The sequence below is a fragment of the Scyliorhinus canicula genome, chromosome 21, assembly GCF_902713615.1.
Source record: "Scyliorhinus canicula chromosome 21, sScyCan1.1, whole genome shotgun sequence".
Classification (NCBI taxonomy): Eukaryota; Metazoa; Chordata; class Chondrichthyes; order Carcharhiniformes; family Scyliorhinidae; genus Scyliorhinus; species Scyliorhinus canicula.
This window is the reverse complement of record NC_052166.1, coordinates 33,418,648-33,445,631: the sequence shown is the minus strand read 5'-3', so window position 1 is coordinate 33,445,631 and position 26,984 is coordinate 33,418,648. Positions and strand designations below refer to the sequence as shown.

At 42.8% G+C, this 26,984-nt stretch overlaps 1 protein-coding gene across 2 annotated transcripts in view; it reads left to right on the top strand.

The window, feature by feature from the left end:
• The window catches only part of pappaa (pregnancy-associated plasma protein A, pappalysin 1a), a 375,278-nt gene that overhangs the window by 16,627 nt on the left and 331,667 nt on the right, over positions 1 to 26,984 (top strand). For both annotated transcript variants that reach the window (XM_038782243.1, XM_038782242.1), the window contains exon 2: positions 16,147 to 17,200. In XM_038782243.1, the coding sequence (XP_038638171.1) occupies positions 16,147 to 17,200 (1,054 nt within the window). The remainder of the gene's footprint in view (positions 1 to 16,146; positions 17,201 to 26,984) is intronic.

Here is a 26,984-nt window from a genome sequence, read left to right as displayed (position 1 = left end):
AATGTTTGTACATGTGAGGAACAGCGTGGCAAGAGGCCATCAATTTTAGATAGTCATCGAGTGATTAGGTTTATTGGCCATGCCAAATTGATGCTTAGTGTCCAAAGGTTAACTGGAGTTACATCTCCACACAAATATAAAATACTGCTGATGCTGAAAATCTGAAAAAAAGACAAAAACATGGTGAAAATACTCAGCAGATCTGGCACCATACGGGGAGAGAGAAACTGAGTTCATGTTTCAGGTTGACAATACTCTATCAGAAATTTCCATTCTGATGTTAGGTCATTGATCTGTTTCTTGCTCCACAGTCGCTGCTTGACCTGCTGAGTATTTCCAGCAGTGTTTGTGCTAACAACATCTCCATAGAGGCTGTCAAATTATAGGATCTTTTGTGGACAAAGATGATCACCATTCTAAAGTCAATAACAATGTGACTATGCTTCCGCATTCTAGTTGCGCATCCTTTGCACAGTGCAACATACTGCTTTTTTCACAAATGTTGTTCACTTCGCTGTCTTTTAAGAATCAGATCAAACGGGCAGTATTTCTCAATCCGACGAGGAGGAAGGTATTCAATTAAATTCAGAAAACAAAATACCCAGATAAATTTACTTATCTTTACATGATATATCTAATTAGTGTCGCACATATTAGATAGCAGAACCATCCCTCCAGAGTTTAGCATTTCACCTCTTGTTTCAAAATTAGCACTTACTGAAAAAACAATAGAATAACAACTGTTACATATTGTAAGATTCATCTCATTGACATTTCAATACCTGTTGGCAGTATCATTCAGCCGGGGATAGTCTGTAATCAGGAAAATTGGCATAAATTGTGCTTGAGATCGCACTGTTTTTCTGTCGTGAAATTATTGTTCAAATTTTCATACAAACGCATTTGCATTATCGCAAACATAACGTTTTCCAAAAGCCAGTGTAATTGGTCAGCATAAAAAGATATTCCTTCCCTTGCGGTCACAGAAGGTGCAAATTCTGCCCCTTTGCCTCCTCTATTCTCAGCGCGTATGGCTCCAAGCACTCTTTTCAGGTGAAGCACTCTTTCTCTTTTTTAGTGATTATCCATTTTCAATTGTATTAATTGGAACTCCACCGGTGCCCCACTCTAAATACAACAAGGAATATCTTTTACAAACAAAAGCAGAAAATTATGGAAAAGTTCCTTGATCTACTGTATTCACTGCTTCCAATGCGGTCTCCTCCATATTGGGGAAACTGGGTGATTGCTTTGCGGAACGCCTTCGCTCAGTCCGCAAGCATGACCCCAACATTCCCGTCACTTGCCATTTAAACTCAGCATCTTTTTCCACATGTCCACATGTCTGTCCCTGGCCTGCTGCAATGTCCAGTGAAGCCCAACGCAGGCTGGAGGAGCATTGATTTTTGTCTTCCGATTGGGCATGTTACAGCCTCAGGACTCAATGTGGAGTTCAACAACTTTAGGCTATGAAGTTTCTCCTACAGCTTGACCCTTTTTTTAAATATCCAAAACATTATTTGTCCAAATGAAAAACCACCCTCCCCTCCCCCACTGGGCCATCTGTCACTTGTTCTTTAGCTATGCTTTCATTGAACTCTCTTTGTGCTCCCATTAATGCATTCTACCTTAGCGTTATGCCAAGACTAATACCTACTTTCACTCTTCACACTGCCATTAACACTTCCTCTGTCTCTTGACTTACACATTTTTAATGCAATCTCTTTTAGCTCCAACCTACTGCTCTGCTACAGTCGCTTCACCCACTCCTATACAGTATATAATCTCCCTCTCTTTAGCTCTGAAGAAGATTCATACGGACTCAAAACGTTAAACTCTTATTTCTCTCTCCATAGATGCTGCCCGACCCGCTGAGCATTCCCATCATTTTCTGCTTTTGTTTGTAAAATATATTCCTTGTTTTATTTCGAGTGGTTCCAATTAATACAATTGAAAATGGATAATCACAAAAAAAGATAATTTTTGATAAGAGCGTCTCGTCCTCCATCTATGATCAATCTGATTTTTAAATCACTGGAAGCCGGAAAAATGTTTTACTGGACCATGTGATTGTTCCACGAGTCAACATGTGTATCTGGTGGAAAGCTATCAGCCTCTTTATTTTTATGTGTGGAGGGTGATGGCCATGGACACATTTGCGGGCGGGACTCACTTCCAGTACAAAGTGTTTAAAGCATCGCTAAGGATCGAGGAAACTCAGTTTACACTCAATGTAACTTGTGTTTAAAAAGCTGCAACCTTTTGAGCTGGTTTGGCTGATTCTAGCCTGATTACGCTCAAATCCTGTACGATCCATGTGAGTACTTACAGCACAGCACGTTGCTGAGATTTAATAGGTGGAGATTCCAAAATTTCACAGTTTGTCTGAAAACTTTGACTTGTGCATTCTAAAGAAAATATTTTTGAAAGACTCCTTTAAAAAGGAATGAATTTAGGATATCATCAAGGTAAGGGCATGTCGATTTTGGGAATTCTTCCAATTTGTTCCCAGATCAGGGACGACAATGGTCAGATGATGCTGAAATAAGCTGCTTTATCCAGTTTCTACTCTAAGCTCTAACACAGGGTGACATTTCTATTCACCGCAAGTCGTCTTTGTGGTCTCCCTGAATGAGACAAGTAATGTCATGAAGTTAATTGTTGCTAGTCCATGATTCAAGATTTTCTTCCCCAGTCTTCTGCCCAAAGGCAGGTCTGACCCACAGCGCCACAATCTCCACCAAAGGTAAGGCAAGGAGGCAGGGCCCACATCCACTCCAGTCAGAATGTGGATCAAACCCCGCACTGTTGGCTCTAATCTGATACTCAACCGACCATCTGACCGACTGAGCCAACAGGCTCAACAAGGAGCCCGCGTTGCTGTGGCAACGGACATGCAGGCTGTAGCCTCGAGCTTTGGATAGTGATTTACTTTCCAACATATGGCCGACTAGGAATCTCTCCTGCTCTTATCACCAACACTGGCATATGTTGGATGCATTTAGAAGTTAATACCTGTTTGCCCGCATCATGAATGCACTTTACTTGACCACAAGTCCTCAAGTGGAACTTGAAGCCAAAGCTTCCGTCCCATAATATGGCGGAGCTGCCACTGGGGCTACTGTGCGTCAAGACCTCCGATTCAAGGTAACACAAACCCATTTTCACACGGAATTGTTAACAGCTAGCAGAGAGGATTTCTTTCTCATCTGCCTGGGCCAGAATGAAATCCATACCCTTGAGGTTTGAACACATGTTCTTGAATTAAAGGGTTATTTCTCACCCACTTTGCTGCCCTGTCTCAGCTGGTCATTCATGAATGGGATAATACAAAACGGCTTGCTTAATTCTCAGATATGTTTTGTTAGATCAGGCTGGATGTTATGCGCAAGTTAATGCTGAGAGCTTGAATCTGGAAATCACACTGCACAGCTTCTTTATGCAACACTCGACCTATTAGAACATAGAACATAGAACAGTACAGCACAGAACAGGCCCTTCGGCCCTCGATGTTGTGCCGAGCAATGATCACCCCACTTAAACCCACATACCCCTAACCCAACAATCCCCCCATTAACCTTTACACTACGGGCAATTTAGCATGGCCAATCCACCTAACCCGCACATCTTTGGACTGTGGGAGGAAACCGGAGCACCCGGAGGAAACCCACGCACACACGGGGAGGACGTGCAGACTCCACACAGACAGTGACCCAGCCGGGAATCGAACCTGGGACCCTGGAGCTGTGAAGCATTGATGCTAACCACCATGCTACCGTGAGGCCCTATTGATTTCCGACTTTCTCTATTTTACAGAGATGTCCAGTTTATTTTAAATAGGACAATATCTCTGAATGTGGCAGGCAGAGTAAATTGATACAATAACACCAAAACAGTGCAATCTCCAAGCTGTGGATCACTTGCCTCTTCTGCCTCCTCTGCATATGTGGAGCAGGAACTCTCATTTCTCAGGTGGTTTGGGCGATGAGGTGGCTCCCTTGGGTGCTCTTTTCATTCTTTGAAAACAATGCGTGAGTGTGCTTGCATGCACACATACTCATACTTCCTCAGGCATTTTTCCTGTCCTCCTGACTTTGGGAGCTTGTGTCTGGTACATTATAGAAGCAGACAATAAAACTGCAATACCAACGGACAAAAGGTTCAGTGGCAGGGCTGCACCTTTAAAAGTTGTGAATGGTATGAAGAGATCTTTGACAAGTATCAGCCAATATGACTACAGTGTGTTGGCACTGAATCATATGCGAGAATAAGCATGGACTCATTTGTAAGCTTCTCAAGTAATTTGTTTGAGATTGCCACTATGCCTATTATGAATTCAAATATTCATATTATCTAGGTCAAGTGAGTTACAATGATATCACGACTGGAGAAAACAGGTTATTTATAGCAATGACATATTTATTAAGCACAGGAGGTGACACGTACGTGTGTGTTACTACGTGTTTTTATTTTTGGACATGTGATATCAGACTCAGATGCTTCACTGCATATTAACATATTAATGTTTACTATAGACTCCTGACAGATTTTACATTCAGATTCAGGTGTCATTGCTCAGTATTTGGCTGGTAAGGATGTAAAATGAGCACAAAGTCCTTGGGCTGATGGGGAGGGAGGGGGGAAATCAGCCAGCATCCCTGCTACTGATTGCTGTTCACTGATTTCTGCCAGAAAGTGCAATACGTGGAAACATCAGACCGGGATTTAAGATTATTTGAAATAGGGGCAGATTAGACCATTCAGCCCATCAAGTCTGCTCCAGCATTTATTAAGTGCTTGCTAGGTGAATTGGACATTCTGAATTCTCCCTCAGTGTACCTGAACAAGCGCTGGACCGCATGCGGTGACAAGAGGATTTTCACAGTACCTTCATTACAGTGTTAATGCAAGCTTACTTAATAATAGTAATCTTTATTACTGTCACAAGCAGGCCTACATTAACACTGCAATGAAGGTACTGTGAAAATTCCCTAGTTGCCACATTCTGGTGTCTGTTCAGGTACACTGAGGGAGAATTCAGAATGTCCAAATCATCTAACAGCCACGTCTTTCGGGACTTGTGGGAGGAAACCGGAGCACCCAGAGGAAACACATGCAGACACAGGGAGAACAGACAGTGACCCAAGCCGGGAATCGAACCTGGGACTCTGTCGCTGTGAAGCAATAATGCTAACCACTGTGCTACCGTGCCACCCCTGTGACACTAATAAAGATTATTATTATAAGTTCATTGATGATCTGACTGTGGCCATAACTCCACATTCCTACACCCTCCTGCCATCACCACTTCTTCACCACTGCCCCCTGCCAACCCACAAAACCCATAACCCTTGACTTCTTTGCCAATCAAAAACCTGTTCGATGAGGCAACGGTTCTGACTGCTGCTGGCTGAATGATTGGGCAGGAGGTGCATTGAGCTGCAGGTGAGGCTTGTGGTGCAGTGGTGAGGAGCAATTCTTTGCGGATACAATCGCTGATCATGATCACCCAGGGGAGATCAATAAGTGCTCTGCACTCTGCCAGGTCCTCAGGACAAGACTCCAGGGCTTGACCTCCTGGGTCGCCTATTCCCATTTATTTCTGAAGGTGCACCTAGAGGTACTCCTGACTCCTTGTGGAAAAATGGTGCCTCTCCTCATCTCAAAACTCCATCTCTAAGGTGTCCAGGTCCGTTTCCAAAAACCTGGAAGCCTTCTCTCTGGCTGGTTCCTTCATTTGCAGCCCTTTACCTTCTGACAAAGCCTTCCTGAGACTGCTGAAGCAGATCCTGCCGCATGGGCGCAGGCCCACTTTCAGAAGAGCGGGATGCCTGTGAGACATGTGGGTCTCACGTGAACCTGGGTTTCTGTTAAATGTCCGGCCTGTCAGCAACCTGTTTCATAGTGGCTTGCATGCTAGAATCGTGCATTGTGTGCAGTCTCACGCCATGGGAATGCGAGGAGGGGGTGATCGTAATATCTGGACAGATATCAGGCCTGACCCAACTTCTTTCTCCAAACACCTCATTGGTGCAATCGTTCTCCCCAATTCTTAAGAAATGAGGAAAAAAGAGATTTAAGTTCTCAGAAACGACAATAACCCAGCTATCGGGACTCAGGTTTGCTGTTGCAAAAAAAAGTCTCCCACGTATTTTGTGGCATGTCCATTGAAAATAGCAAAACATGCCCAGTACAAGTTGTTCTCGAATCAGCTCACAGTGGTGATGCATCATTGCATCGCCGTGTGGAGGGAAGAATTTTTAATTTTGTAGCGAAATCCTTGACAAGGAAGTTCCATCTCCTTGTGAATGGTGCATCCTAGGTGTAAACACTTTTGTTTAAACTTCCAGAAATAGCGCCACGGTTATTATCACTGGTGCGTTTATGTGAACTGTGAAGTTGTTGGAAACATTTTACCACTCTGCAAAGTTACGGGTGTTGCTGCTTTACAACCTGCAGAACATTTGATTGAACAGATTTGTTATTTTTATTTGCAACGGTCGGTCAGGCACAGCTTTCACGTTCATTTGCAATGTTTGACAAACTTTTCTGAAGCCCATTCATTGATAACGGACTTTTAGTGTGCCTCGAACTCACACACAACCCAGCGCAGGACTCAAGCCAAAGAAAGCATTTTTGTACCTGTACTGCATGAGGTCACCCGTATTAATTTGCCAAAAACAGTTAGTAAAAAGCTGAACAAGTTTTATTTGCAGAGGAAACTATAAACGCAACATGGTGCAATTAATAGAACATACTGTACCTGTTAGATAATAGTTATGCATTGTGGCTATAATGTTCATTAGCTATGGTACATAATATCCTTTACCCTGATGACCAGATGCAACTGAATAGTATACTTACCTTTTTATTAACTGCTTGATATCATTTTCTGGAACTGTTCATTCTTAAGAGAGATAAGTTACTTATTTCATTCATTTTTATTTCTTTTTGATGTCTCTCTCCCCCCGCCTCAAAGTATAAAACAGGTCACCAGGTCTCATGTGGTATCTTTCCTCAGAAACCCTCTTCAACTGTCTGCTGGGAGATATAATTCATGCTAATTCCCAGCTAAAAACAAGGGTGAACTATGAGGAAGGTTCAGAGAAACCTGAGCTTTCTTCAACTCCTGAGAAGGAAGTTGTGGGAGGAGCTTCATCAAATTATATTAAAGACCTGGCATGGATGGATCGCTGAATTGTTACAGGGCAGAAAGACCCCATTTTGACCCACTGCTGTCTGAATGAGCAACTCACTTTGTGCCATTCTCCTGCCTTCTCCCCGCACATTCTTCATATTCCGATAAATCTAATTCCCTTCCGAATTCTTCAATTCAATCTGCTCCCGCAACACTCTCAGTGCATTCCAGACCTTTAACCACTTGCTGCGTGAATCTTTTTTCCTCACCTCACTTTTGCTTCTTTTGTCAATTATTTGAAGTCTGTGCCCTCTCACTTTCGATCCTTTCCTGAGTGGGAACAATTTCTCCCTGTCTACTCTGTCCAGACTCCCCATGATTTTGAATCCCACTGTCAAATTTCCACTCGGCCTTCTCTCTAATGTATTTTCATAGCTTCTTTCCTCATGCCTAGAATCATTTCCATGAATCTTTTCTGCACTTGCTCCTGCATCCATACCCTCCCTAAAGTGCAGCATCCATTTTTAAAATAAATTTAGAGTACCTAATTAACTTTTTCCAATTAAGGGGCAATTTAGTGTAGCCAATCCACCTACCCTGTACATGTTTGGGTTGTGGGGGTGAAACCCACGCGAACATAGGGAGAATGTGCAAACTCCACACAGACAGTGACCCAGAGCCGGGATCGAACCTGGGACCTCAGAGCCATGAGGCAGCAATGCTAACCACTGCGCCACTGTGCTGCCCTTAAAGATCAGCATCCTGATCTGGATGTAATACTCCAGCTGAAGCTGAACTCGTATTTGGTACAAGTTCACCAAAACCTCCTTGATCTTGTACTCTATGGCGGTACAGGTTATTTTATTTCGTCTCTCCATGTTCTTCCGATTAAAATGAATCACTTCACATTTCCTTACATTGAATACCATCTGTCCACCCATTCCACCAACTTGCCTGCCCTTTTAAAGTTCTATTCTAACCTCTTCACAGTCCACAATGCTTCCAAGCTTCAATCATCCACAAACTTTGATTCGTGCCCTGCACACCAAGGTCTAGCCCACATATATTCACCATGGAAAGCAAGGGTCTTGTAAAGATGCGCTTTCACAGATTCCATTAGTGATCACGAAATGTATTTATTGATAAGAATTGTACTTCTCGATACCAGAACCAATACCAGGCTACCACACATAACTCCTGGCAAGCATCTTCATCTTAGAGATGCCAGGATGAGCGCTGTGTAATTCAGTTAGGAGCAGCTCTCTGTCTAGTACTGGAAAGACTACTCTTGCTCCCCAGAGTATGATACCATCCTGACAACTCAATTCACTCTTGCGGATAAAGAATGATTTAATTTCCTTGGAAACGGGCTCATTTACCCATCCTATAAGTATTTTGTCTCTCACTTTAGACCAGAAATGGTTCTTGATTGATCCAGTTCATGATCAGCATCGTCGAGACTGGAAATGTATCTAAAAAATATAAAGCCATGATGATATTTTGTGTTTCCGGGGTATATGGGAAACTTGCTTGAAAGGGTGGGTGACTATGAGCATCTGCATTCACTATGTGTGTTCTAGGTCAGTGTTTGACTACCTGGGTTGCTGTAGAGCAAAGGAGTCAAGATTTCTGCTTCTCCACAAAATACCTTTATTTCTTTGATCCAACATCACACAAATCTCCACCACCAAATAGTGCCATCTGTAACCTCTTTATATATCAGTGACTTATATTGGATAATTAACATCAAATTAGTATTCAATTGAAGGTCTGTTAACCCATTCCTAACAGTCAGTGCCATATTTATAGACAGATGGAGTTAACACCCATCATTGAATTCTTGCCAAGGCGATCGGCGGGTTAGACTTGTCCTCCTTGAAGAGACACAAGAGCGATTTGTGCTCAGAAAAAATGGTAAAGTGTCCACCATGTAAGTACTGGTGGAATTTCTTGATGCCAAAGACTATTGATAGTCCTTCCTTCTCGATTTGTGAATAACCTTTTTCAGCCTCTGAGACGGTTCTTGGCAAATACTCTATTGGCTTTTCAGAGCCGTTGTCCATCTCATACGACAACATCGCATCAACACTATATGGAGAGGAGTCGCAGGTCAATCTCAGTTCTTTAGATCGGTTGAGCTAACAGGTTTGAGAAATGCAGCAATTGCTTTACTCTGTTGAAAGCTTCCGACTGGGGAGCCTTTCAAGCCCAACAATGGTAATTCTTTAGCAGAATATGCAGGGGGCCAATACCATTGATGAGTTTGGTTAAAAACAAAGTCCATAGTAGTTTACCATCCGCAAAAATGATTAGAGTTCAGTTGTGTATGTGGGGGCATGCACCTCCTTTATCACTTTGACCTTGTCTTCCACAGGGTGTCATCCTTGTGCATCTACACGGTGTCCTGGATAGGTTATATCAGCAACTTGAAAGGTGTACTTTTCTGTCTTAAGGTGAACTCTAACCTCCTGAAATCTCTTTATTACCTCTTCTAAGTTTTCTCAATGCTCAGTCTCTGTCGATCCCATTATAAGGACATTATCAAGGGATACTACAATCCACAGTAGTCCCTGTAGCAGACTCTCCATGATCCTTTCGAATATTTCTCATGCTGAAGACACGCCAAAAGGGAGGTGTACGCACTGGAGCAGGCCTTTGTGTGTGTTTATAGTGACATACCAGGGCAGCACGATGGCCTAGTGGTCAGCACAGCTGCCTCACGGCACTGAGGTCCCAGGTTTGATCCCGGCTCTGGGTCACTGTCTGTGTGGAGTTTGCACATTCTCCCCGTTTCTGCGTGGGTTTCACCCCCACAACCCAAAAATGTGCAGAGCAGGTGAATTGGCCATGCTAAATTGCTCCTTAATTGGAAAAAAATAATTGGGTAATCTAAATTTTTAAAAAATATATAGTGACATACCCTGGGAAGCGTCATCTAATTCGAGTTGCTGGAATGTGTGGCTCATATCCAGCTTTGTGTAAGGTTGACCTCTTGCCAGCTTTGCATACAGAGAATTCTGAATTCTCCCTCTGTGTACCCGAATAGGCGCTGGAATGTGGCGACTGGGGGCTTTTCACAGTAACTTCATTGCAGTGTTAATGTAAGCCTACTTGTGACAATAAAGATTATTTATTTGTTAGATCTTCCACTCTTGAACTTGGATATTTATCCAACTTGGCATCCTGATTAGCTGTTAGGTTCTAATTGCTACAAATGCAGATGGTCTTGTTCGGTTTCAATATGGGGACTACAGTTGCTGGCCATTCCGAGAACTGAACTGGTTGGATAATTCCTAGTTCTTCTAACCTGTTTAACTCAGTATCCACTTTCTCTCATAAGCATATGGCACTAGTCTTGCCCTAAAGAATCCAGGATTGGCCTCTGGATCCACGTAAATCTTACCTTGTAACCCTTTGGTTTTGCCTAGTTCATTACAGAAGATGCTCTCGTATTTTCTTATCTATGCAGGCAGTCCCCCTTCCCACACTTGAAAAATCTCGGTCCAACTCAACTTTATTTCTTTAAGCCAGGCACGGCTAAGAAGGCTTGGTCCTCTATTCATTACTATTGCCACTGGGAGCTGGATAGACTGTTGTCCATAGTTTATGGGTACCATTGTGGTGCTTCTTATTTGTATTAACTTCCTGTATAAGTCTTCTATTTGCCAGGCGTGCTCTTTAAGTTTACTGGTTGGACTCCCTCTATTAGGTACTGAGATTTATGCTCTCCCATCACAGTGGCTGATGCCCCTTTCTCCACTTCCATCTTAAGAGGCTTCTCATTACCCAGAGCATTATAGTTAATCGTGTCTGTCTTGCCTGTTTTTAGATTAAACAGGGAGTAAATACCAGAATCATTGGCACTATGCTCTTCTAAATTGTATATTTATAACATCTTGGTTGATTCATTACTTGCCGATCTTGACTGAGCTCCGCACTGCTTTATCAAATGTCCTCTTTTCGACAATAAAAATACTCAGCCTCCTTAAGCCAACATGATGCAGTTACCTCCACATCGGTAACATTCCACTTTAACCATTACTGGCTGATTGCCTATTCTGTACCGTTTTGTTTTGTTGGTGGCTGAAATTGTTTCCTGCTTTGCAGCTTCTTCGGAGGATTTGGTGCCACCGCTGGCCGCAGGTTCCTCCCCGAACTGAAGAATGGCGTTGTTTTGTGAATTCTGCAGCTCTTGTGCACCTTTCTCAATGCTTTCCATTGCCAGCACTGTCTCCATTGCTCGGTTAAAATGTATGTGGAGCATTGCAAGCATCTGTGCTGAATTGCATCATTGTTCACACCAGATTAATCTATCCCGTAACATGTCATTTAGGGTGGATCGAAAATCACTATATTCCGCTATTTGCTTCGTTTTAGCAATACAAGTCGCAATCGGTTCGCCTGCGGTTATTGACCCTCAAATTAAATTTGAATCTCTGGAGTATGACTGATGGCTGACATTACGATTGAGCTTTCACTAAATCCAAATGCTCATTAAATAATTTGGAGTTGCGCACTTGGGGCTGTAAGACTGTGAATAAGGTTATAGATCAGAGTTCCGCAAACACTTAGGAAATTGCCTTGCATTTTCCTCATCTCCTATTTCATTTTCTTGGAAATAATACCCAAGGTTCTCAACATATTGTGTCTCGTCCTCCGTGGAGGAACCAAATGGGTCTATTCGCCCAACGAGAGGCATTCTGGTGAGTACCTTTTTTTAGACTTTGATTACAACAGGATACTCACAGGTGCCAGGCCAGAGGCAGTGTTAAGATAATTTATCCTCACCGCCAGATGTAAAGATGCACTTTCACAGACTTCATTAGTGAGCAGAAAAGGTATTTATTAATCAGTATTGTACACATGAAATTAAAAAGAAATGAAAATCACTTATTGTCACAAGTAGGCTTCAAATGAAGTTACTGTGAAAAGTCCCTAGTCGCCACATTCCGGCACCTATTCGGGGAGGCTGGTACGGGAATTGAACCATGCTGCTGACCTGCCTTGGTCTGTTTTCAAAGCCAGCTAGATTTAGCCCTCTGCTAAACCAGGGTGATTCCACACCCTGAGTCCCAATTGGTCACCCAGGCCAGGCAACTCTTACTCTGCTATGTTGCCCTTAAAGAGACAATCACCAAAGGTCTCAACACAGAACCATGGGTAACTCTACGACAACCTTTCTCCAGCCTGAAAACTATCCAATTACCACCACTCTCTGTTTCCAGTCACTCAGTCAATTTTGCAGCCGTGTTGCTAATGTACATTTTATTCCATTATAACTTTGTCCACACCATATAAAATGCCTTTTAGAAGTCCATGTACACCACATCAACAGCCTTGCCTTCACCAACCCTCTCTGTTAGCTCTTAAACTCCAGCACAACTTTCCCTTTGGAATGCATGCCGACTTTCCTTAATTAACCTGCATTTGCCTATGTGACTAAAAATTGTGTCTCAAATTATTGTTTCTAGCAGTTTCCCTGCCACCAAAGTTAAATTGACTGGCCTGTACTTGCTGGGCTAATCGTTACACCCTTTTTTTGGAACAAAGGTGAAACATTTGAATTTCCCCAGCCCTCCAGGACAGGACCACCCCTGAGTCTAAGAAACACTGAAAAATTATGGTCAGTGTCTCTGAAAGCAAATTGAACATTACTACAAAGAAAGCAAGTAAAATAGTATCAAAAGACATGAATAGAAATGTGTGAAAAGAACAAAGAAAAAGTGAAGGAACAACTTTCGTCAAAGACTGATAAATATTTGGAATAACCTGCCAGGAAAAACAGTGAGAGGCAATAATATTTTGGGCTATACAGAATACATTCAGCCGGGAGATGGGGGGAATACTAGGATACAAATTCTGAAAGGCTGAATAGCCATTTTCATTCCTGTCTTTTCCTATAATGTAGGATTTCCTTTTGCCATTGAGAAATGCCACCTCTTAATTTCCACAACTCAGTACTGGGGCTGTGGAGATCACATTGCTTACGCTGTGCATGACTTTAATGGCTTTTGAAGGGCTCCAGCTTTGCATCTGGCAAGACCCCTGCACACTTACCTAAATCCTGACCCAGCAGCCCAAGTCTCTTCCCGGAGTGCTGCTGCTGGTGTCTGATTGATTGGTACATCTCTGAAGCCAGGCTTTTTATCCCTGAGGGGCAATTAAATGCCCGCGGGTCAGCCGGTGTTCCCTTTGGTAGGTTTTGAAGGTTACGGGGCAGGGAATCCATCATCCTCAGCCCCATGTAAGGTAGTTGAGAGAACATCCACTTCGGATGTCAAGTTGTCTGTTCCCCTTTGCCTTTGTCACCACTGCCTACGGTCTCCACAAAATTCACAGCTTCCTGTTCTCAGCGAGATTACGGCAACTGTTGAAAGATATGAAACTTTCCTCCTTAACTGAGCCACCAAGTTTCAAAAGAATAAGGCTAAACAAGCTGACAACCTTGGCTTTTAAAATCCAGGAGAAAAGGTAGAATCGGGAAGGAAAAGGTTTGTGTTCCTGGGAAAGCCGGAAGTAAAGTTGGGGACAGTGCACAGATCCTTGGTTTCTACCCATTCGCGCTTGTCCCTTCTAAGGTCCGTGCTACAGTTATCAGCACTGTGGCTTCACAGCACCAGGGTCCCAGGTTCGATTCCCGGCTTGGGTCACTGTCTGTGCGGAGTCTGCCCGTTATCGCCATGTCTGCGTGGGATTCCTCTGGGTGCTTGGGTTTCCTCCCACAAGTCCGAAAGACGGGATGTTAGGTAAAATTGGACATTCTGAATTCTCCCTCAGTCGACCCAAGGAGTGTGGCGACTAGGAGCTTTTCACAGTAACTTCACTGCAGTGTTAATGTAAGCCTACTTGTGACAATAATAAAGATTATTATTATTCTAAAAAGACCAACAAATAGGCGAGCCAGTGAGCAAACACTGGACATTTACTGTATTGGTTACGTGCTCATAAATATTTGAGTCACATTCAATTCCCTTAATAATTCACCAGATGAAATATGTGTTTTGTGAATATTCAGACCCAGGACTCACACTGTTCCAGTGCCTTGGTGTAGGGGTGGGCAGCATTTTCTTTAGGCGCTCAATAATCCATGTCGAGCACTTCCCATTGATGCAAAGAACAAAGAACATCACGTGCAGCAGATTGCTTGGTTCTTGAATCTTTATTTTAAGCACACTCAAATGAACCGAAAGTGTTTGCAGTTAGATTCAAATTGTGGGAATTACAGCACTCTGAATTCCAAAGAACATAGCTTGTTTAAACCAGAGTGTGTCCCTTATTACATTATATCTGCTATTTCTGAATGGACGGTAGGAGCACTGTGATAGCCAACACAAGATCATATGCCAAAGACCAGAGTAAATATGAGATTGTCTTGCTTGCTCATATTGGGAGTCATGTATTGTCTGAACATATGATACAGAGACTCGGTCACTTACTTCTCTTGATTTGCTGTTTGCTGTTTGAGAATTTAGTCTCTCAGTTCAATTCCCAATAAGTTGCTGGTGAAATGCGGGATGCACTTTCTGTGCAAGCCAATGATTTTTGTGTATTTGATACATCAATAATGCTGTACTGCATGAGGGGCCTTGATGGAATTCTAATGCGTTCAAATTTACCTACAAAATACATTGTTTGTGTTCCAAGTACAAAATATAATTCTGAAAGACAAACAGGCTAAAGATAATAATGAGAAAAGGGGGGCATTACAGAAAGCCAGAACACAAGACCAGTTCCTGTCATGCTGAGTTTCACAATCCTGGGAATTGGGGGGGGGGGGGGGTCACTATTGCTTGTGTGCTGCACAGTGAGGCAGCAAATAAATGCCAAGAGTAAGAGAGACCAAGGCTGCTGAAATATGAGAAGAAATTAGGATTACAATTCTCTTCTATTGTCTTTGTTCCGAAAACTCTCATGAAATTATTTGATGGAGCAATTGTGGTAAAGGAGGCTTACATTCTTTCACCTGTAGGTATGTATAGTCATTAACAGAATTGAATTGAATTGTCTTCAACTTATTTATTTGGCTGTTTATAATTCGGCATTTGCTTGATCGATTTTACTCAGAGCAGAACATTAACACAAGACCATGAGTAGTTATTTTTAAATCTGAGACATCTGAGAGTTTGCTACACTGGGCATTTTAGCACCACCATGCCAAAACAGATCAAAGACTTTTACATGAGTATGCAAGGACTATATTTAAAATGACCTAGACAAGCAATACTTGTAGTCAATTCACAACGATTTTTTAAAAAACTAGTATACTTGAGCTTTTTTTTTGATTGTACGAAAATTTTCCTTCATGTGTATAAACACATTACCTTCCTGAACTTGACATCTGCTTCCAAAGGAAACAGGAAAAGGGGATTTTAGAGCCCCTAGGAAAATAACGTCTTGCAGAAACGTACCATTTTGCTTTTCACTTTCCCATCAGTGAGGTAAATTTCAAGAAAATATAGCGAAATGTTCACGTAACCTTTACTCTGTTGACATTAGACCATACTACTAATGACTGATTGTTAGCAGATGGCCTCTGTTTTGAAGTGAAAAGTGACTTGCTTTTTAAAAAAAAACTTCGCAAAATGAATTAATCTTTTTTTAATAAATCCAGTTCACTCCTTGGCCTACCCAAAACTCTCTCTTAAACTTATCATCGGCTTGTCTAACAGTGGTTCAGATGGTAAAAGAACATACTGCACCTCACAGGGTAACAATGCGCAACAGGTATGTTTTGATGGGGATAGGTGTTCTTTGGACAGTGGTTGGCAGCATTGGGTAAATCTGGAATTTCTAAATTGCAAAATCCAGTGAATGTTTCTGTTTGACAATAATATGCTGCACAAGTGCAGAAGCACAGTTTGTATAAATTGCTGAGTTTCTAGCTCATTGAATGTGATGTAAAAGTATATCCCTCAGTTGTCTTCTCCAGCTATCCTGTGAGTCATAATAATGTGTGAAAAATCTTTCTTTCAAAACATCTTACAGCCTTTTATGTTTCTTGGATGTAGGACTTTACGACAAATGTTCTTCATCCCGGGACAGAGGATGGGCTCTTGGGATTCAGACCGTGAGTGACTCGGGTAACAGGGATCCACGATTCTTCTTCTCTCTAAAAACAGATAGAGCTCGCAAAATGACCACCATCACAGCCCACCAGAAATACCACGCTAACGAGTGGGTACATTTGGCAGTCACGTATGATGGACGTAAAATGAAGCTGTATGTTAATGGCGCCCAAGTTGCCGTGAGCAATGAGCAAGTGGGTGACATCTTCAGCCCCTTGGGCAAAAAGTGCAAAGCACTGATGCTTGGTGGAAATTTCCAGAATCAGAACTATCGCGGCTACATGGCCGACTTCAGTTTGTGGAATGAAGGAAGAGTTCAGGGGAAAATAATTCACGACATGAAGCACCGTGCTCAGAGAAACAACGAGCTGGTCCTTCACGACAACTTCGAGGATGTGGAGGTGCACTGGCTAACTGTAAAAGACAGCAAATATCCTCAAATGGAAACAAAGCATCACAACGGCTGGCTGTCGAATGCTCATCTGGAGCCCCCTCCTTGTGGTCAAACCGTTTGTGACAATGTGGAAGTCATAACAAGCTACAATAAACTCTTCAGCTTCCGCAAGCTGAAGTCTGTCCGCTACCGAGTTGTCAACATCTACGATGACGATCTTCAAAAGCCAACTGTTACAAGAGAACAAATAGATCTTCAGCACCGGCACTTAAACAATGCCTTTCATCTGTACAACATCACCTGGGATCTTACAATTTTGGATGTTAAAAATTCCTCTCTGAGAAATCGTCTTATTTTGGCCAATTGTGACATAAGTAAAATAGGAAACGGGGACTGCGACTTGGAATGTGACCACACACTAACAGGAAATGATGGTGGAGATTGCAAACCACTGCGACGTTCCTCTTTGCTAAAGAAGAAAGGAGATGGGGTGTGTGATATGGAATGCAATGATGAACTGTACAATTTTGATGATGGTGATTGCTGCGATCCAAATGTGACTGATGTAACAAAGACATGTTTTGACCCCAAATCACCCTACAGGTAGTATTGGCAATCATATTCAATCGTCACTGAATAATTACTGTGAAATGTATATATATATGGAGGCTGTTGGTTCAAATAAATGCCTCTGGAAGTAAACGTTTTAAAACTGATACTTTTGAAAGTAAGAAAATTGTTCAATTCTTTTTTCACCCAAGTGTATGCTGCCTCTGCACACGGTAGCACAGTGGTTAGCACAGTTGCCTCGCAGCTCTAGGGTTCCAGGTTCGATTCCCGGCTTGGGTCACTGTCTGTGCAGAGTCTGCACGTTCTCCCTGTCTCGGCGTGGGCTTCCTCCGGGTGCTGCAGTTTCCTCCCACAGTCCAAAGATGTGCAGTTAGGTGGATTGGCCATGATAAATTGCCCTTAGTATCCAAAAAAGGTTAGATGGAGTTCCTGGGTTATGGGGATAGGGGTGGATATGTGGACTTAAGTGGGGTGCTATTTCCAAGGGCCAGTGCAGACTCGATGGGCCGAATGGCCTCCTTCTGTACTGGAAATTCTATGATTCTTTGATTCTCACTATGACATAACTGTTCTAAGTAACCTGGGCAGCATGGTGGCACTACTGCCTCACAGGGCCAGGGACCAGGGCCCAATTCCGGCTTTGGGTGATTGTCTGCATGGAGCTTGCACATTCTCCCCGTGTCTGATTGGGTTTCCTTCGGGTGCTCCAGTTTCCCGCAACAGTGACAACCATCTGCAGGTTAGGTGGATTGAATTTGATTTGATTTATCATTGTCACATGTACTAGTATACAGTGAAAAGTATTGTTCCTTGCATGCTGTACAGGCAACACATTCTGTACGCTAAATTGTCCTTTAGTGTCCAAAGGTGTGCACGTTAGATGGGATTATGGGGATATGGGGGGAGAAGTGAATGCTCTTTCGGAGGGTCAGTAGAGACTGGAGGAGCTGAATGGCCTCCTTCTGCACATATGGATTCTATTAACTGTGCATAGCTTTTTTTGGCAGGTTTACTTAGCACTTTGTTTCTGTCAAAAGATGGCAAAGTGGTCTATTGTTCTTTATCTTGAAGAACTTGAATGGCTAGATGGAAAGTTCTGTTACTAAGTAAGAATAATATTTGTCCATTCTTATCAGCACCATCTCATGCTTGATAACACCAATTAATTGCAACTTTATTTATCAATGGACAATGTCAATTTGCTCAGTTGCTTTCTTCACGCCCTTTAACATAAATTTAACTGGGAGAATGTTGTAAAATTTTAATTTGCTTTCCTTGGACATATCGGGGGCCAATAGAACATGCGGGGTCCGCAGCGAATTGGCAGCTGATTTCACCCGTCCACTTAGGTTTATAGAATTGTAGTTTGAATTCTTCCAAGGCAATGGATGATAAAATATGGTGCTGTGAAAAATCTGCCATTTCGCTATGAGCCCATTCCACATTACTACTGTAGATCCATTTCAGCACCATCATTGAAAAAATATATATATATCAAGGAAAGATTACCATCTTAAGACATTGGTGGTATAGAATGTGGTTTTCAAATTATGAAATGAAAATGAAAATCGCTTATTGTCACGAGTAGGCTTCAATGAAGTTACTGTGAAAAGCCCCTAGTCGCCACATTCCGGCACCTGTCTGGGAAGGCTGGTACGGGAATTGAACCGTGCTGCTGGCCTGCTTTATAAGCCAGTGATTTAGCCTTGTGAGCTAAACCAGCCCCTACAATTATATTGTAGGATATTGAATATGTTCCAATGTAATGTCATTAAGATCTTTGAGACCAGTGCAGTCAAGTCCCATGATTAGGGAAATTCTGGAACTTGGCAAAATGGTTTGTAATATCAAGATCTCAGTGCTTTTACTATCAGAGAAGTTTTATTTGGGTTAAGGAAAAATATTTTGGCAACAAGATATTGTTGCACATTTGCTGATGATAGACTATGCTCGGTTTTTCTTGATGACTTAATTCGTCATGAATGGTGTGCTGAGGAAGTAGTGGCTTATGCAAGGATTTTAAGGATTCTTTCTGTGTTTAAAAACAACATTGGGTACACATAAGAGTCTCTCACATCAATTAATTAGGCTCAGTTAGTAGGACTGCTGCCTGAGTTGGAAGATTTTGGATTCAAGCCCCACTCCAGGAACTGAGCAGACCATCCTGATTGACTTTCCTTTTTCTTAAATTTAGAGTACCCAATTCATTTTTTCCAATTAAGGGGCAATTTAGCATGCCCATTCCCCCTACCCTGCACGTCTTTGGATTGTGGGGGCGAAACTAATGCAAAAACGGGGAGAATGTGCAAACTCCACATGAACAGTGACCCAGGGTCGTGATTGAACCCAGGACCTCGGCTCTGTGAGGCAGCAGTGCTAACCACTGTGCCACCGTGCTGCCCTTCAGATTGACTTTCCAGTGCAGTGCTGAGGGAGTGCTACATTGTTAGAGATTGTATGCTTTGGATTAGCCAACAAACCTAAGCTCAGTGTGCAGGTTCTGGTGAGCATTAAAGGTCCTATTGCTCTATTGTAAGAAGAGAGGAGATTCTCTAGGTGTCCTGGCCAATACACCCTTCTAGTCAACAGCATCAAGAATGGATCCACTGAGCATCCACCACATTGCTGTCTGTGTGTAAAATTATTGCTGCGCTTGTGGACCTAACAACTGTGAATGGAATTAAAATATAATCTGAGATGTTTCTGAAATGTGTGATAATTCACTTTATTTTAATTCAGAGGAAATTCAAATATCCAAAGGTCTCAAGAAATCCAACCGCCCCAAAAAAATTACAATGGACTTGATTTTATGAGGGTTTTATTTAAAACTGGGAAACAAAGAGTTTTGTAGCCTTCTCTTAGGTTCAAAATTGTTTCCGAGTCTGAAGTTGGTCCATTTGGACCCGTGCTGATTTTGTGGCAAAATTTGGACATTTTTGATTTTGGATGCAGTTTCTGCCGCATGATCCAGCCAGAGATATTGTGATGGATGACAGAATATTTGGAGTGACTGCATCATTAGGAAGTTAAATCCAAACTCTGGAAGGAGAATTCAGATTCTTGAATGCGGTTAAGGTATCTTTGAATGCAGGTTTTATAGGATTCATGGGGCAGCACAGTGGCAAGTACTGCTGTCTCATAGCACCAGGAAACTAGGCTCAATTCCGGGAGTCTTGGGTGACTGTGTGTGGAGTTTGCATGTTCTCCCCATGTCTCCCAGGTGGTCCAGTTTCCTCCCACAGTCCAAAGATTTGCAGGTTAGGTGAATTGGCCGTGCTGAATTTGATTTGATTTATCATTGTCACATGTACTATTGTAGTATACAGTGAAAAGCATTGTTCCTTGCATGCTGTACAGACAACACATTCTGTACATAGGGAAGGAAGGAGAGACAGCAAAATGTAATGTTACAGTCATAGCTAGGGCGTAGAGAAAAGATCAACTTTATACAAGGAGAGAGTAAAAGATGGAATTAGAGGATATGCTGGGCACAGCTTGCAAGAAGTTGCCTCGCCATTATGCCATTGCGCCATTATGGAAATATGTTTTGCTCCTTAGTGTCCAAAGATGTGAAGATTAGGTGGGGTTACGGGGATTGGGTAGGGTATGTGGGCCCTTAATACTCTTTCAGAGGATTGGTGCAGACTCAATGCTTCTTCTGCACTGTAGGAATTTTATTAATTCTATGGATACTTGAGCATGAGAGCCTGGGCCACATTTTAATTGTCAGCCAGATTGGGAATGAATGAGAGTTTAATTTGGAAGTGATTTTCCCGAAACGCATCTCTGGATCCTGACATCTCCAGGATCACTTAAATTTTCAAAGGGCAGGTGGAGGGGATGTCAGGAACCCACTTGCCTCTAATTAACGGCCGGTTTATTTCCTTGGGAAGCATGTTAAAGGTCTGGGAAGGGCAAGAACAGAATTTTTAATTTGGAAAGCTTAAAGTGGAAAGTGTCAGGAAATAGGCCATCTTGCACTGCATCGTGCATTAACTTTCATTTGGCCATATAGCCACTTACATGAATGGTTACTCTGTTGCTCCTTCAAGGTGTGTTTTGTTGTGTGGTACACCTCTAAACGGGGGTTTTGGGGATGATCTGCTTTGCCAATCTATACTGCTTGAGTCTTAGTTTCTTAAAACCATTCCTCTTTATTTACAACAATCATTTACCCATTTGCGGCAGGAATGACTGGACCCGCCAAATTTTGGTGTCCCAAAACTTTCCATCCTTCCAGCAATGATTCCCAATATGGGGAGGACCAGAAAATCCTAGCCTTGGATCTCAACATGAGGTTGGAGTTTTTCCTCCTTCCAGATCTCTCTTCTCGGTCATTCTAGGCATTATGGACGTTTCTGATGATAACCCTTTACTCTACAAGGCTCTTTCTGCTCTCTTTTGGCAAGGTAGTGACAGGCCCCGATGTGGTTACTGGCTGACTTTCTTGTTCGTGCTCATCATTTCCTGATAATGCTCAGCACCACCAACTGGGCGCTGAGCTCACCTCCGGTGAAGCTAAGGCATCTACATTTCAATGACATGTTGGGTGAGCGATGCAGTTGTGGTGAAGGGCTGGGATCCAAAAATGATCCAGGGGGTCATGTTCCCTACCCTGATTTGAAACTGATGTGGAGATGCCGGCGTTGGACTGGGGTGAGCACAGTAAGAAGTCTTACAACACCAGGTTAAAGTCCAACAGGTTTGTTTCAAACACTAGCTTTCGGAGCACTGCTCCTTCCTCAGATGAATGAGGAAGGAGCAGTGCTCCGAAAGCTAGTGTTTGAAACAAACCTGTTTGACTTTAACCTGGTGTTGTAAAACTTCTTACTGATTTGAAAAGGAAGACCCCTCTGTCTAGCTTGTTGTCTTCTTTCTCCTGTTTTTTTCTCAGCACCAAAAGTTCTTTTAATGCAATTGAATATTTTGAAAGCATATAGCTACACTGTTGTCACAATCCTTTGGCCACCTTGTACCTCAAACATGATATCATGGGATTAAAATTTCAATCATGGTCCACAAGCTATTTCTGTCAATTGGTAGAGGAGAACCAGCAATAGATTTGGATAATAATGTGGGATGTCATTTTAGAATATTCAACCTTTCAGCTTTGGACATCTAAAAAACAATCCATTTTATATTGAAATGTGTAGATAAACATGGCCTTAGATCCAGCCTGTATTCAGTGGTACTATTTAAAAAAAATAAATTAAGAGTACCCAATAAATTTTTTCCAATTAAGGGGCAATTTAGCACGGCCAATCCACCGACCTGAACATCTTTGGGTTGTGGGGGCGAAACCCACGCAAACACAGAGAGAATGTGCAAACTCCACATGGACAGTGACCCAGGGATCGAACCTGGTACCTCGGCACTGTGAGGCAGCATTGCTAACCACTGCACTGCCGTGCTGCCCATGTACTATCTTTTTTAAGAGTACCCAATTATTTATTTTCCAATTCAGGGGCAATTTAGCATGGCTAGTCCACCTACCCTGCACACCTTTTGGGTGTGGGTGTGAGACCTTATAAAAAAAATAAATTTAGAGTACCCAATTCTTTTTTTCCAATTAAGGGGAAATTTAGCATGGCCAATCCACCTAACTTGGTGGGGGTGAGACCTATGTGGACAAGGGAGGAATGCACTCCACATGGACAGTGACCCAGGGCCGGTATCAAACCTGGGTCCTCGGAGCTGTGAGGCAGCAGTGCTAACCACTGCTCCACCATGCCGCCTCAGCTGTACTATCTCAACTGAAACTTATTCTATTAGTCCTTGAGAAGCAAATTTATGCAGATTTGTTATCGGGAAAGCAGTCTCAGTATGGTGCCTGAGGGATTTATTACATTGCTTTGTACACAAACTACTAAAGGCAAAACACATTCAAATGCACAATCGGCTTATCATGAAATGAAATGAAAATTGCTTATTGTCACAAGTAGGCTTCAAATGAAGTGACTGTGAAAAGCCCCTAGTCGCCACATTCCGGCCCCTGTTCGGGGAGGTTGGCACGGGAATCATACTATCAATCTACATGCTACAGAGGTTCAGTAGTATCTTTGACTTTTACTTCAGTTGTGTGTTTTCATAGTATTGTTATCAGTTACACCAGTGACAATACTGGTATTGAAGAGCCATTTAAAATCATGGAATACACTTGGGCCCACTTAAAATAATCAGTGATTAAAATCAATTCAGTGGAGAGCTGACTTTTAACAAAGTGCTCTTACACAGTCGCTATGTAGTCATAGCCTCACCTCCTGGACAGTGGTAATCTTGTAGCAGGACAAAGTTTCCTCATCAGCCTCCAGGTAACACTTGTATTGTGAATGTTAGGATTAAAGATTGGAGTTCTCTCACCTTTTGTCTGACTCTCTCAATCACAGCAACAATTTATTTAGTAAGTTTGATGCAGAGAATTCAGGGGGTAAAGGAGGAAGAGAGTGAGAAACTGCTTTATTCCCCACATCATACACATTAAAACAATAATTCCAAATCAATAAGCTGTGAATGAACAATCAATTAACATTTATATGAATAATATAGACCGTATGCATAACATCTGAAATCACCGCCACTTAAATATAAGGTTCTACAAATATAAAATGATCACTTATAAATTCAATCGAGAATTTTGCAGAAATTTCTTTAGCCAGAATGTAGTTAGAGAAGGGGTTCCCAAACTGTGGGACACAAACCCCCAGTGGGGTCACGCGACAAGCAGTCGGAGTGGCGAGTTCCGAGGCATCAATGGGTGCTGGGGGGTGAAGACTGAGATTTGAAGGCCCTGGGATTGGCTGCAAGGCCGCGATAAATGACTGTGTTTTTTAATGTGAGCGATCTAATGTAGTGAGCTGTGAGACCCGATATCTGACAGCAGATAAAGCTCGCAAGTGTGCGGTTATATCTTTGTATGTGTTTATCACTGATGCTTGAACTTCCCAACCCACCAGTCACCTCCCCCACCCTTCCACCTCAGTCAGCTGCTCTTCCACCTGCCCACATCTGGTCCCCCCCCCCCCCCCCCCCCCGACCCCCCCACCCCCCACCCCCCCACCGCCTTCCCACCTCCAATCCTTCAAACTTTAACTCTGGGATCACAAGTGGGAAGTATTCAAATGGAGCCACAGCGGAAAATGTTTGGCAAGCATTGGGCTAGAGTGTGGAATTTTGTTCCCAAAATATGAGGTGAATATTGCGTATGGATTTAAGGGAAAGCTCGGCAAACATTTAAAAAAAAAATTCCAATTAAGGGGAAATTTAGCGTGGCCAATCCATCTAATCTTGACATTTTTGGGATGTGGGGCTGAGACCCATGCAGACACGGGGAGAATGTGCAAACTTCATATGGGCAGTGACCCGGGTCCGGGATCGAACGCGGGTTCTCTGCACCATAAGGCAGCAGTGCTAACCACTACACCACCGTGCCGCCCTTGGAAGCTCGAAAAACATGAGGAAGAAAACAATAAAAGGTAATCTGGAAGTAATAGATGAATAAACTGAGAGGCAGCTTGGGTGGAGCACAAACGCAGCAAAGAGTAGTGTTATTACAATTGTATAGGGTGTTGGTGAGACCTCGTCTGGAGTATTGTGTCCAGTTTTGGTCTCCTTAGTTGAGAAAGGATGTGGTGGCATTTGAAGCAGCTCAGAAGAGGTTCACCAGATTGATTTTGTGGATGAAAGGGTTGACATATGAGGAGAGATTTGGGCTTCTCCTCGCTAGAGTTTAGAAGGATGAGAGGGAACTGATTGAGGTATATAAAATACCAAGAGGGATTGATAGATTAAACGTGGTCCAAATGTTTCCCTGTTGTGGGGCAATCTGGAACAAGAGGTCACAAATATAGGCTGAAATGAGGAGGAATTACTTCTCGCAGAGGATGGTGAATTTGTGGAACTTGTTGCCCCATAGTGTGGTGGATTCTGAATCATGAAATAGTTTCAAAAAGGAGATGATACAGTTCTGATTAGAAAAGTGGGTTAAAGGGATATTCGGAACAGGCAGGGAGGTGGATTTGAGACTATGAAGAGATTTGCCATTATCTGATTGAATGGCAGAGCAGGCCCAAAGTGCTGAATTGCCTACTTCTGCTCCGAATTCCTATGTTCCTATGGACCAGTTGGGTTAAATAGCCTGTTTCTGGGTTGTACATTCGCCACAATACTGTGTAATAGGCACTTCATATTTACTTTGCACATGTTCTCAAAAAATATTGGAAATTCCAAAATGGCTTCATCCACATTGCATGACAGAATGCTGGAGTCAGTTGGAATTCAAGACACCGCAATGTTACATTGTACACAGGAGCATAGTGGCACAGTGGTTAGCATTGCTGCCTTACGGTGCAGAGGTCCCAGGTTCGATCCTGGCTCTGGGTCACTGTCTGTGTGGAGTTTGCACATTCTGCCTGGGTTTTACCCCCACAACCCTAAGATGTGCAGGGTAGGTTAATTGGCCATGTTAAATTGCGCCTTAATTGGAAAAACAAATTGGGTGCTCTAAAAATTTAAAAAGAAAAAAAATGTTACATTGTACACATTAGAACAGAGGAAAACCTATTTTATCCTCTTGTGAAAATCTGCTCACAGACATTCAGACACATTTTCAATAAGATTTGAGTGAGCAATTATTGGGGTCGTGGGGGTGGGGGGGAGGTTTGGGGATGGAGGTTATGTTAATAAACTGTCCTCCAAATGATACGAAGAGAAATATGATGAAGCCCCTTGTCTGACCCTGGCATTTTTCAGCCGGTTATTTAAGAATTATTGGCTTGTGTGCAATTTTAATTACAGTGTTTTGATATCAACAGTCTAACTAAATCAATTTGGGAGGAGACACTGTTCCTAAACATATGTTGAAAATGGCCCAAACGACATGAAACTAAAATTTGCACTGGTCCACAGATTATTTATTCAGTCACCACACACAATTTTAATCCTGAATATTGAACTTTTTAAAAATATTCGGTCAGGGGATGTGAGCATCGCGAATGGGTGAGCATTTAATTTCCATCCCAAATTAGTCTTGAACTGAGTGGTTTGCTCGGCCATTTCACAGGGCATTTAAGCGTCACTCACATTGCTATGGTTCTGGAGTCAGGTATCAAAGTGGCAGTCCTCCCCCAGAGGACATTAGTGAATGGTTTTGTTGGACATCATTAGATTTTTGTATTGAAAGATTTTTATCAAATTCATATATCACAGAAGAGTGAGTGCTTTTCAGTTTCCCCGCCGGGAAAGCGGACTGACGTGGTGGGGGGTTGCTGTTTCGGGTGGCGGGCATTAATTTAGAGGTATCTGGGGGTCCAGGTGGCTTGGGATTGGGCCTGGCTCCGTAAACTATACTTCATGGGCCTGGGGGTAGGGTCAAGGCACCTTGCAGAGGTGGTATAGCCTCCCCCTCTCCCCCCCGCCCCCCCTCCCCCTGTCGCTGAGTGCACGGTGAAAGTGATTATCTTGCTGTGGTTTCTATTTTTATTCAGGTGCGAGAATTTGTCAAGAAGACTTTGCCAATGTTTCGGGTGATGCCTACCCCCTCTTTGCTGGACGGGGTGCTGTCGGTGATGGGTTGGAGCAGGGCGTTACCTTGGCTATTTATGGGAGGATTATGGAGGAGTATGCAGGATCTTTGGAGGTGTTGAAGGCCAAATTGCAGGAGGAATTGGGGAGGGGTGCTAGAGGAGGGGTGTGGTGAGAGGCGAATTCATCAACCTCTTGTGCGAAGCTGGGGCTGATACAGTTGAAGGTCGTGCACAGGGAGCACATGAGGTCGAGGATGAGTTGGTTCTTTGAGGGGGACATTTGTGAGCAGTGTGGA